The sequence below is a fragment of the Lissotriton helveticus genome, chromosome 10 (genome assembly GCF_964261635.1).
Source record: "Lissotriton helveticus chromosome 10, aLisHel1.1, whole genome shotgun sequence".
Lineage (NCBI taxonomy): Eukaryota > Metazoa > Chordata > Amphibia > Caudata > Salamandridae > Lissotriton > Lissotriton helveticus.
This window is the reverse complement of record NC_136071.1, coordinates 158,066,659-158,079,055: the sequence shown is the minus strand read 5'-3', so window position 1 is coordinate 158,079,055 and position 12,397 is coordinate 158,066,659. Positions and strand designations below refer to the sequence as shown.

General features: G+C 39.1%; 1 protein-coding gene across 2 annotated transcripts in view; it reads right to left on the bottom strand.

The window, feature by feature from the left end:
* The window catches only part of AMZ1 (archaelysin family metallopeptidase 1), an 86,500-nt gene extending 76,056 nt beyond the window's left edge, over positions 1–10,444 (bottom strand). For both annotated transcript variants that reach the window (XM_078664199.1, XM_078664200.1), the window contains exons 1-2: positions 9,816–10,444; positions 2,452–2,619 (exon numbers count right to left, since the gene is read on the bottom strand). In XM_078664199.1, the coding sequence (XP_078520325.1) occupies positions 2,452–2,619; positions 9,816–10,230 (583 nt within the window). In that variant the 5' untranslated portion in view covers positions 10,231–10,444. The remainder of the gene's footprint in view (positions 1–2,451; positions 2,620–9,815) is intronic.
* Between the last annotated feature and the right edge of the window lie 1,953 nt (positions 10,445–12,397).

Sequence of the window (12,397 nt, the reverse complement as noted above, 5' to 3'; positions counted from 1 at the left end):
TGGCAGAGATAGGCCTGAGAGCTGAGGACTGGGCGCTTCAACTCATCCGAGGACTCTTACTTCTCAATTCGGTGTTACCCTCTTCCACTAGTGGACTGAGAGTGTCACATGAGCATTATAAGGGCACCACGGGTCATGCTGGACATGCCACAATATTCTCGGGAGATCACCTTGCGCTCTATAAAGCATCCCGGGCAGAAAAAGGCCCGGGGTGTGGAACTCTGGGAAGTAGTGGGGGTGGACATCCAAGAGGAGCTGTTCCATGATGGGGCCCTCAGCCCATTTGATCAATTGAAGCACCCAGATCCCCCGGTGGGCCAATTCTTGGCGTATAGACAACTAACGGGAGATCGGGGGCGACTGTGGCGCAGAGTGGACACAGAGTCTGATCCACACCCGCTAACACATACATTTTAGACAATGGGCGCTTGCCGCCGACTAGTCACCTGGCTTGCTAGGGCCAATTCACATAAAACTCAGGATCCCCTAGAGATGCAATGGCAAGCCTGGGAGCAAGACATCAGTCGTGAACTAGCCCAAAAGGAATAAGATACAATAATAGCATGCCCACGAAAGGTTTGCTGCTATACCTGCTTTGAAAATATAAAGCATAACTTTCTCCACAGAGCATACCTTACCCTGGCCAAACTACATATAATCTACCCTGCGTTTTCACCGACAGTCCACACTGCTATGCTACTGAGGCAGCATGTTACATATGTTTTTGGATTCCACCATCGTCCTCCTCCGCTGGAAAGACGTGACGGATGTCCTCGCCAGAGCCACAGGTCACATTGACCTGAACAATGTGACCATCAGCCTACTAGCCTGTATAAGCACCAGAAAGCTGGTGGCGCCTCTACCCGCTTCATTGATCGAGCATTGTTAAAGACACCACTTATGATGGCAATGCACTGGAAGGCCAGGCCCTCCCAATCGCGAAAAACTGGCAACTGGCGACCATCGAATGTGGCAGGGCCAAGGCCACGGTGCTCCATCACTAGGAAGCTTGTGGATTATAGAAGCCCCCCATTGGGGCTGTATTGGATGGCCTACTATGTTCTGTTCCTTAAATCTGTACTGCCATGGCATCATGTACAAATGTTTGCATGTACTGAGTCATGCTATACCATACTGGCAATACTACTGTTGGCATATGTGTTTGATGATAACACCTATTGTACCACACTGCATAAAATCTCAATACAATGTATCGCAAGCAACAACGCATGCACTGTCTTAGGTGATACCTAAAAAACAACTAGCACCGGTACTTGTAGATGGGTCCTGCAAGTGGCAAAGCAAGCAATCAATGTGTGGAATGTCCACAAAGATTCATGAAACGTTTATGCATGCAGGTCACAAAGGAGGTGTGAAATGGATGTGTGTCAATGTGCCAGCCAGATTGCCAATGAAAAGAGATGTATATGCCAGTAGGAGCTTCAATTATGTTTATTCAATAAAATAACCATCACACCACTGGGAGTTGAAGGAGTATGTCTTCTTGCCCCACATTTTCCTACAGATGTCAGTATCAAATATTGCAGGACAGCCTCCACCTGTCACTATCCAACACTCCAGAATTACCACTTGCCCATCAAATATTCAATATCACATACACAGACATAAATGCATGAATGTACATACATGTTTTTCAGGATACCACCTTGTCTTTAAACCCTGTTTAAACGACAATAGTGGCCCATCAGTTACACATTTTTCACATCTCTTTCCATGAATTCCTAAGGGAAGAACCTCAAACTTTCCTCTTAAACATTTATTTAATTGTTCCCAATGTTACTGGCAAAAGAAACGTCATAAATGTGTCTAGCCACAGCCCCTTGTCACTTCTAGTAAACACATCTTCTCCCAGAGAGGTGAAAGACACACAAAATATTCAGAGGGAGCTCACGCATGATGAGAAAAGCAGTCCAGAAAAAACTCCAGAACAAATAATATCCCCCCCTGTGAACATTATTTCATTGCTCACTTCTTCAGAAATATGGGTCATGCTATCCTGAACGTATCTGTGGTTATCACTGCCATTTGATCAATCAGAGACACTTTGATAAATTACCCCAATTTTATTATTTCATTGTACTTTTCTTTCTTTTTCCAAAGTTATGTTTTTGCATCCAGTGCTCTGAAGTAAGGCATCTGCCACTCAGCAATTAATATATTACTTAGACAATATATTTTTCGAGAAAATGGACTAAACAAGAATGTGCTCTTACATAAGGTGGATAGATAGTCCAAAGGGTTGAGAGGCTACCCCTCAGTCCTGTGTCTATTTTTCTGGACACCGGTTTGCATCTCAGCAAGATTCACTCATACTTTGCACCACTCTCCGGATGTTAAAATCAGTACAACTGCATTGGCTGATAAACAGTAGACTCTTTAGTGGCCACCCCCAAACAAATCAGAAGTCATTTGAATTGTTATTCACCTCACCTGCATGGATCTGTAATTTCCCTGACCCCTGGTTGTGTCGCGAGTGACAGTTAAGGGAAGAGATAGGAACAGAGGGCAGGCACTTCACACACAGCCCCAGGAAGAAAGACTCAACACAGCTTCTGAGAGAGTCCAGTAGTGAGATGGAAGCTGACCCTTCATCCAGATCTGAAAGCAGAAGTACCAGAATTAGCCAAAACTGTGTTACATGCATTTATATGTGCCATTTGTTTTACAGAGTTTTATATAGAGCGAACCTGACCTGAAGGTATTGGGTATCAGAGCGCTTTACATAACACCAGTTGCGTTACATGAGGACACATGGGGAGATTAAGTGATTTGCCCAGAATCACAGGATGTTCAGCATTGTTGCTGAGACTTGAACCCAGTTACCCAGATTCGAGGTCGAGCGCCCTAGCCGTTAGGCCAACTCCTCTCCTCTCGCCATTGTAATGACTGAGCAAAAAGTTGGATCAAAGAGGCAATTTCATGCTTTTTCCATATCTTTTATATTTCAGTTTTCAAGCAGTTAATCTGTAAACATATATGGTCATCTACAAATGATATTTCAGGGCTCTTCTCTCTGTAAACACACCAAGAACGTTCTTAGGAGTGCACATGGGGGAAAGAGGATGGGAAATGCCTTGCATCTCTCCAAACTTCCCCTTGTTAGTATCCGGCCATGCTCCACATATATGCCCATCATGGTCCTGAATATATCTTGCCTCAGACCTTATACGATAAACGTTCTGCCCAACTCAGAACTGCTTCCACCTGCATCACCATTTCAGTTCCCTTCTTGTCATTGCCAGGGACACAGGTATATTGCATTTCCATCCACTCACTACCAGTTACTGCCCAACTCTCTATTTAATCAATGTTCCACCTCCCTCCAAGTCATTATCTGCCTTAACTCCAGTCCTGGACCTTCATGCGATAACCTAATAAATTCTGGGTGGTGTAGTGTTACTTTGCTCCACTTTAACTCATTAGACCAACAGACCTGAGTACAATGATTAGTAGGTGAAATTTCATATTGCATATGGTGTTCGTAATGACCTGGAGGGTGGTTGTTACCCTTGTTGCATACAACCCCTTCTCATCACTGTCTTGTTCGATCCATTGTTCTCTTCTACCCCCTCCTCATCAATAACTCACCTACTCCGCCACACTAAGTGCCCTATTCTTAAAGGTAGTTACACATTAAGATGTACTCATATGTAAACTTGCTCTTGAAACTTGGGTATAAATCTACACTTTTATGCTAATCACCATTTTCTACTGTAAATGTAGGACTACACTTTATTTGCAATTCACCATTTCCGACTATAGTTTTACACCTAAGTGTAGTCTTACCTGTCACATCTTACACTGAAGTTACAAATGTAAAGTTACTACTAGTAACTTTTGTTACGTAGGTGGAGAGCTCCATCACCGGGGCAGAGCATTCCCACTAGTAAAGTATAGAGAAAAGTGACACCGTTTATTCAAATTGAATCAATTCAATTTATTGGTTTTTTTCACAAAGATATTAAAAGTATCTCAAGGTAAAAAAAAATTGTAAATTAATTTATAATGATTATTATTAACACAAAGTAAAATGTTACAGCACATTAACTCATCAAATGTTTATTAAATATTAAATAAGGAAATATTTATATTCAATTTATAAATACTATTTTTAAAATATTTTTTCAAATCCCACACCTGCTATCATTTTCACATATGATCAATATTTAGTACATTCTTTAAAAAGTTGTTTACAATTAGTTTAAAGTCATTTTAAATGCTTATTACACGTTTTATGTAAATATTTTTTAGTAAGGTCATTATTTTTTTACATCATAAAACATGATTTTAATTTAATATACATTTTATGTAATATTAATAATTGTATTTATTTAATATTATTTCATGTAGAGTGTTATTTTAAGTCACCACCTCCATTATTTTATACTGGATTGTGTTGCATACCTGTGAGTTGGGTTGTGTAGTGCTAGACTTAGGGTGGGCGTGGGTAAATTTAGAACTGTTTTTTTACATTTTTGGGCTGTAGTAACTTTAGAAGTGTAAAGTCTGAATAGCAAAGGTTTTACTCTTTTGTAGATGGCTGTTTGTTATAGCATGTATGTTCCTAAACTCCTGTTTACATGTCCTTAAACCCCTCCTGTTTTCCAGCCACTCACTGTGTTGCCTCCACATTTGCTACTAAGACATAAACTTGAAAGTGAGGAAATCTTGTCACTGAAAATTTGGGAGAGGTGGAAAATTCCAATCACAGGTTTGCGAATTGCATGTTGCAGTAATTAGTCTTACTGTAGTTCATTATATATTACAAAATTCAGTTTGTGAATCGGCCCCTATGAAACTTATTTAGGAGCAAGCAGAGGGGAACATCTTCACTACTTGACCCATTTCGAGGTTCCATTGAAAAATGTACACCTTTTTTCGCAGACTTATCGTTCTAGAAATTAGGCCTTTTATTAAAGTGACTAAGCTTAGCACATAGTTTTGGAGAGCTAAATTATTGTCGGAAGTCTACAAAGATGCAGAAAGTGATATTTCTGAATCATGTTCTGGACTCATGGTATGTGTACATCAATAATTATCAGCTGGGAAAATAATGGCTCCTGTTATGAATATACATTTAGTATTATACATTTATAGGAGTAAATGACATGGCTCAATTGAACGGGAGTAGACTTTTGTAATCAAAATGACAAATCTTTAGCTAAAGCAATCAAATTGTAAGATGTTGAAAATGTAAATATGTTTTTATTCTTTCTATTTCTTAAAAACACTTATGGTTTAACAGCTTTGAGATCCTTATTTCTATAATTTGCTGTTAATTCTCTAGTGACTAAAAATACAACAAGATTCATAAAACGAGGCCTCTGAGTGAAAGGAAAACCTCACTTTGTCTAATATCATTGGGTAAGTAAAGTTGTGTATGATATCCATTCTTCTAACCCGGTCTTTTTCTGGAAAGCAATGCCATAGAATAAGAAGCAAGGAGTGGTCTAATGGCACTTAATTTTCAGAGGAAAGGTATAGATTTGTATATAGACACTTAATAAAACAAAATTCAGGGTGGCAAGTCAACAAATTATGAACTCATGGATGTCTGAATTTTGAGGATAAGATGTACAGAGACACAAATGTTCATACTTCTAAATAAACATCAATGAGCAGGAATATTTGCTGACTATATGCTGAGGCCACTGTACACTAATAGCTCTAACAGATAGGTTGGTGCCACCAGGATGAACTAACGTCTAATAGGGTAGTTATGAACATCTTTCCCCCATTTTACTATCACATTTTGCCTTGTACAACATTTTGACTCTGACTATTTTGTATGTTTTTGCCTGAGCAATTAACTCATTTTAGTGTTCTACTGCCAACTGATAAGAAGACTGATTTCTAATTATTAACTGTTTAAAAGAAGATCAGAATGCATGTTGAATTGTTCAAGAGAATAAGTACAAAACTTCTATTTTTATCTAAATGTTTCTTTTCATGACAACTTAACATGCATTTTAATTGGCCAAAAAGAGGAAAATAACTAACTCATAAAATGCTAAAAATACAATATGTCAGATTAATTCTGTTTTACAATACACCGTTTGTCCATTAATACTTTACAAAATGTCAACAACAAAAAAAACTTTTATTTGTAATACATTTAGAAATGTCAGACAGGCATTTTTAATACTGCACAAAACCTCATCAAAAATAAACATAGTGGGAAGGGAAAGTAGCACAAAACACTAGCCTAATAACAAAGAGAAGAATTAACGGTTTGATTAGTTTCTATACATTGTTTTTTTCATCAACAAACCATTCAGCATATTACCACAACAGAGAAGAATTAAACTCTGTAAGACAACATGATATACCATCAATTATGAGAACTAGCAAATAATAATGACTGCTCACAATTCAAGATAAAAAAGTCTTAATTTATCATAAATTAAGATCAATCTCAATAGCATGTAAAATCTTAATAATTTTCCAAATGCCTTCTCGAAAACGACAAACAAATCTAATCATTTATTCTAACGCTACCAGTTTAATCAATATCAATGTGCAATATCCCCTCCAAACAGATGGGAAACAGAACATAGGTACTATTTTGTAAGAACTCAGAAGATTACATATACATTTTAAGTGAAGACACTTCAAAAGAATTCTGTAATCTTATAACTCAGAAGAAAAGTCATACATGGTCCATTTGGCAGACATTCAACACTAAAACAACAAAAGAGACCGCAAAAGGCAGTGTACAAAACCACATACTGTTACCATAGAAATCATTTCACTTAATGTATGCTATGCTGTAATATTGTGAGGTGTTCTGTGACATCACAAACAATAATAAACAAACTGTTCATAAAGAAAGTTCGGAAAATTGATTGAGATGGTTATTTTAACTTTTGCAACAAATTTCTGCCTCGCTTGAAATTCACAGATTTTCAGAATGAACTAAGTTGCAACAGTGACATACCATAAACCAGTGGTTTCCAAACTTTTGACTCCTGATGGCCCCCTTGTGTCACCACTAGAAGCCGGGGACCCCCAAGCAATTTGTATGATTTAAAGTTCAAACATTAAAACAGTAATTTGAAAAAAAATAAACGCGTGTGCACACAAAACAAATACTCTAATTACTAAGGAGTTTAGTATTTTATATTGAATGCAAAAAATGAAAACTTTTAATGGGAAGGTTGGTGCTGCATCTCTGTGACTAACATTTAAATGGTTGGTCTTATTTTGCAGTACAAGGCTCCGGCTCCTGCCAGGGCCAGACTGGAAGCCCAAAGCAGCCCTGGCAAATGTTTTCAGGCCAGTCCCCATACAGTGCACACCAAGTGCAGTGAGTGAGCCTGACCACCACAAAGGGGGCTTTGGGAGTCTCTCCCCCCAAGATAATTTAGGAAACAATGGTTCTACAACACATTTATCATTATATATTGATTTGTATTAGCTTTTAAAGAATAGTAAATGATGACCTTACTATGCACCAGGTAACCGCAATCTTTGTTGGGGTTCTTTAAAGATTCCCTTATTATCACCCTCCAACAGTGCCTCTCATCTCTCCATAGCCCCTCTGTCACATGTATTTAATTTGTTTTATAGCATCTCTCATACAATTGTAGGATGTCAGAGCACTTTACATCACACACATATAGAGGCATGATTCATACGTGTAAATCAGTGTATAGAAAATGTTACATAAGGCAAAGGGGACTTTAAGGGTTTAGGATTCACATGTCATTCATACTGGTAGGCATTTTTAAAGAGTGCTTCGTCAGGAGAAGCACACACATTGGATTCAGAACATAACACAGTGGTTAGCATGGACTTTAACCATTAAAATGTATTTCCACTCAAATAAACCTTTTTAGCAGTGTGAGGATAATGAAAGACTGGAAAAAAAACATAAGCTACTAACTTGTACCATGCAGTTTGCATACAGCTCTTCGATGACAATTTATAGGTCACTGTGGTAGATTACGATTGTCACTTATGAACTGCACAGTAACAAAAGAATCTCTGTGACAAAAGCAGTAACACACCTACCTATGCACGTAAAATACTGTTTCTTAAAATGCATGGTACACGTTCTTTGCAGTAGGAATAGTAACCCTCTATGCTACATTAGATAAGCCAAAGCTACCTCTGGACAAAACTCTCACTCTCTCCAACAGGTACATTAATCACTGGCGTTATTTTGACACTTTTATTGTTGCTTGGAAACTGCTAATTATACAAGGAACTTTGCAGTGCTTTTGAAACTACTGCCTAAGGACCCCCTGGGAATGTGTCACGGACCCCTGGGGACCTGCGGACCCCAGTTTGGGAAACAACCATGTGATATACTTTCTGCCAATGTACTTTCTTTCCTTGGTCAGAAGCACTTTTCCCAGAAGGCGTAAAAGCTTGTTAGAAACAAGCATTGGCAAAGTCAATAAGTCTTGCCTTTGGGACTTATTCAGCTTGGCCAGTGGTTTTTAGCCAAACTGCACAGCAGCATCCCTGATGCTGTGCACAATGGCTGAAGAATTTTCTTTAAAAAAAAATTGATGCGGCCGGTCACGTCATTTTGTTGGCACACGTAACTCATATGCACACACCTTTAATAAGGCAGGGCCACTTTTTTTGAAGCGTACTTTTTTAAAGCGGGTGGGGTAATACATCTCAAGGGATGGGAGCAACTTGGGAGGAGAAAGGAACACGGAAGGGCCCTGTGGGGGAAGCAACAAGGGGAGAGGGGGGTGTGAAGCAACACTGAAAGCATGGGTGGGGAAGAAGAAACACATAGGGCTCAGGTGGGGGAAGCAATATAGAGGGAAAGAGCACCAAAGTAACCTGGAGGGTACTCATGGGTGTCAGAAGGAACACAGAGGATGCATGTGGGAGATAAGCAAATCTGTGCAAGAGAGCAATGTGGAGTGGCAGGGAGAAGCACATGGGCGAGAGGCTAGAACAAGGAACACAGCAGGGGAGAGAAGTACATGAGGAGGAAAGCTGGAAAACACATGCACGCTCGTGGAGGGCTTAAACAAAAAAAAAGTAGTGCTTGGAAAACAAGCACTGGAAGGGCACAAGTAATGCATCAATGCTGCAAGGGAGGGGCAAACACAAGACGAGGAAGAAAAGCCCACACAAGCTGACAAATAAGAAACAAGCAAATGAGAGTGACAATAGAGTAAAGTAATGCTAGGCAATGCAGAGCTCAAAACCCACTGGAAGCTACCAAAACATCGAGCAGCAGACAGAACCAACTCTGTCTAGTAGGCGAAACCTAAAAAGAACGCCTTGATGATGAAAAAGGTTAGTCGATTTATACCCAAACTTCTCATTGCAGAAACCTATTTCTAGAAATACAGTACCTGAGTAAATATAAACTTGGTCAAGCTTGCGCAAGCATCTTTCCCTGTTCAATATAGGGATTTTAGTTTGCCACCCACTTCAAATACTCTGGGAACTAATATCGTTATTTGAACTAACTGAAAATAAAATTTCATGGTTGTACAATGATTTGGCTTTATTGTACTGCTTTGAAACTTTATTTTAGCTCAGTCCAATAAAATAGTGTCCGCAACTAATCATTACATTATTCTGTTAAAGACTGAAAGAAGGTGTGCTGCCCATCAATCTTTCAGCTTTTCCTGTATACCTGTGCACCTTAGGCTTAACCAACCAACTGCTTTCTATTCCTAGGAGGTAAAGCGCATGCAGATAACTTTGCAATTTTTCAACTATAAAAAGGATGCATCTACCCCTTACGATATGTCTCTCATTTCAGATCTTCTCTGAGGCACTATGATGCTTTTTCCATGGTACCTTTATACTATTACCTATCGGTTGAAGGTAGATGTGCTTTCGATAAGGGTTCTTTTTTCTCTGCAGGAGAGTGTAATAAAAATCTTCAAAGTCCTGCGGAGCGTCTGGGTGACTGATGAGCCAATCAAAAGCTGTCCTTATTTGAAGAGTAGAGAACAGCGTCCTTTGTGGGTTGTAGGCCTCCGAGAGGAAGAGTTTGTCGGCACTAGAGAAGGCTTTCGCGTAGAGCTCCTGCAAGGCTGGATTGGTGGAGATAAGCGCATCCTTCAGAGTTCGGGGCCCAAAGCTGAACTCTTGGATTTGTCTGCACTGTAACATCATGAGCACAGCAAGTAGCCACCACACCGCCTGCAAGAAAATGCATATTATCATTGTCCAGTTGTTAAGATTCCTCCAGTGGAAGATACAATTTAATACAAATTCAATCATATTGTCTCAAAAAATCAAGTAGTACACTAAACACATAATTAAAAAGTAATGTAGAATTTGTATTAAGATAGATTAACGGTCAAAGCAAGTTTTATAACACAGACATAAAATTTCCACATCACTTTTTTAAAATAGCCATAATTTATTGTATTTGCTTTTGCAATTAAAGTTTTCTATACAAGTATTACTCCAAATTTGGGCTGATTTTCAAAAGACTGAGCAATCCACACTAGTGTGTGAATATCTATGGTTTACATAGACTCTTAACTTGACAACAACGGATTGTGTGCACAGTCACTAGTTTGTCCCCACAGACAATACACAACCATTAAGTTTACATAAATGAGTGAGCTATCTTGATTTTCTTAACCTTTTTTTTTACATTTCAAACATATTGTCTACATAAGAAACCTCATCTCTGAAAATCCCTGAAAAATACGATTGTTTCTTTTGTGCACCCAACTGAAAATGCACTGCCTGAGCATTTATTTTTTAAGAGTAAATTTACATTGGCTATTAGGGTAAGAAAGAGATTGGAAAAGGATTGTCAGAAGCATTTTTGGGTCCCGAAGTAAAAACTCTAGCGAGAAAAGGATCTGATGTTTAATTCATGATTTAATATACTTATGAAGTAGGCAAAAAGCAAAAAAAGCATCCTGGTGCTGAGCTAATCCACTCATTAACAATAATTGTCAAGGCCAATCGGCCTCAGCAATGCAAGAGTTATTGACTTTGTCAATGTTACTGTGTTTCAGCATTACATAGCAGGTGGTAAGTGTTCCCAAAGCAGATGCAGCACCCAAGTCCTCGCAGCTGATGCACCAATACTCTTTTGTTTGACCACAGGCATACATGAATTTAAATTAAATTAAAATAAGTTTACCATTTGACAGAGAGCAAAACAGAATTTGACATATGTCCATTTCCTTTAATGAGTGCTACCAAAATTACCTAGTAAAATCATGATACTTATTTTCTTCACCTCTCAAGAACAGAAGGTACCGTCTGCTTTATTGCAATTCATATTTGTGATTTGCATGTTACACACACATGCCTGCTGCAGGCATTCAATCCACTGAGCTATCTGACTGGCAAGAAGTAGCAGGGTCAACAATCATCAAAATGCAGAGATCATTGCATACATAGATTCAAATCAGGAATCCTTTAATAAATCTTTTACCTCTTCCTACTACATGGTATTTTGCGGGTAACTGTTGTGTCTATTTGGTTTGACATAAACATGGTATGGTCTAACCATATCTCCCTTCCAGTCTGTAAATCAGATTTACAATAACCACCTAGATGATAAGGCCATTGTGAGAAAGTGGTAAGCCAACTCATTAGGCCACTGTACTCTTATCACTGTGTCACATGGCCGGATCCTGGCAAGGCTCATTTGGCCTCTGGATGTTCTAAAATGATAACATTAATTCTGTCAATTCGTGTAACCGTAACTAGTACTTGGATATGTCAGCCTTAAAGTGTTGCGTACTAGTATTGTATTATTTTTTACCACTGCTATTATGGTTTGCACAGGGCTTAGTCACTGTGCACCTTTAAAGTGCCTCTTTGATGTGCCCTGGTAGGTTGCAGTTTCAAAATCTGAGTAATGAGAATTTACTTGAGTGCTGGCATCAACATTTACCAAACCTACTTCTCAACGGCAAAGGGCTGTCTGTTGAAAATACCTTTGTTTATTTAATCTTCCAGTAATCCTTTTACTGATCATTTGTAAACAGCGAGCTTGTTGTGACATGTTCCTGTTTTTTGTAACTATCTCAGAGGTGAGAAGGGGTGAGAATGAGTGAGTGAAGAGCAGCTGAAATTAAGCGGACACGAGACCTTGCAAACCAATGGAGACCATGGAGGGAATTGCTGACTTTGCCACTCTCTCCCCGCGAATGCTCTCCTGGTAACTGAAAAACATGCTGTGACTTGAAAAACATAATAAGAACATGATTTACAGGCCTGATCCATTATGGTCTGTGAAGAACAAGGCAAGCAGCTATGGTGGCATGGGAGGGAGCAAGCAACAGCAGGAGGAGTGTGATAGGGGGGCGAGATTAGAAGCAATGAAGAGTGGGGAGAGCATTTCACTACAGTCTTAAAAGAACATAGCAAGCAGACACAGGGGTGCAGGATAGAGAAGGAGACAGTGGGAGGGGAG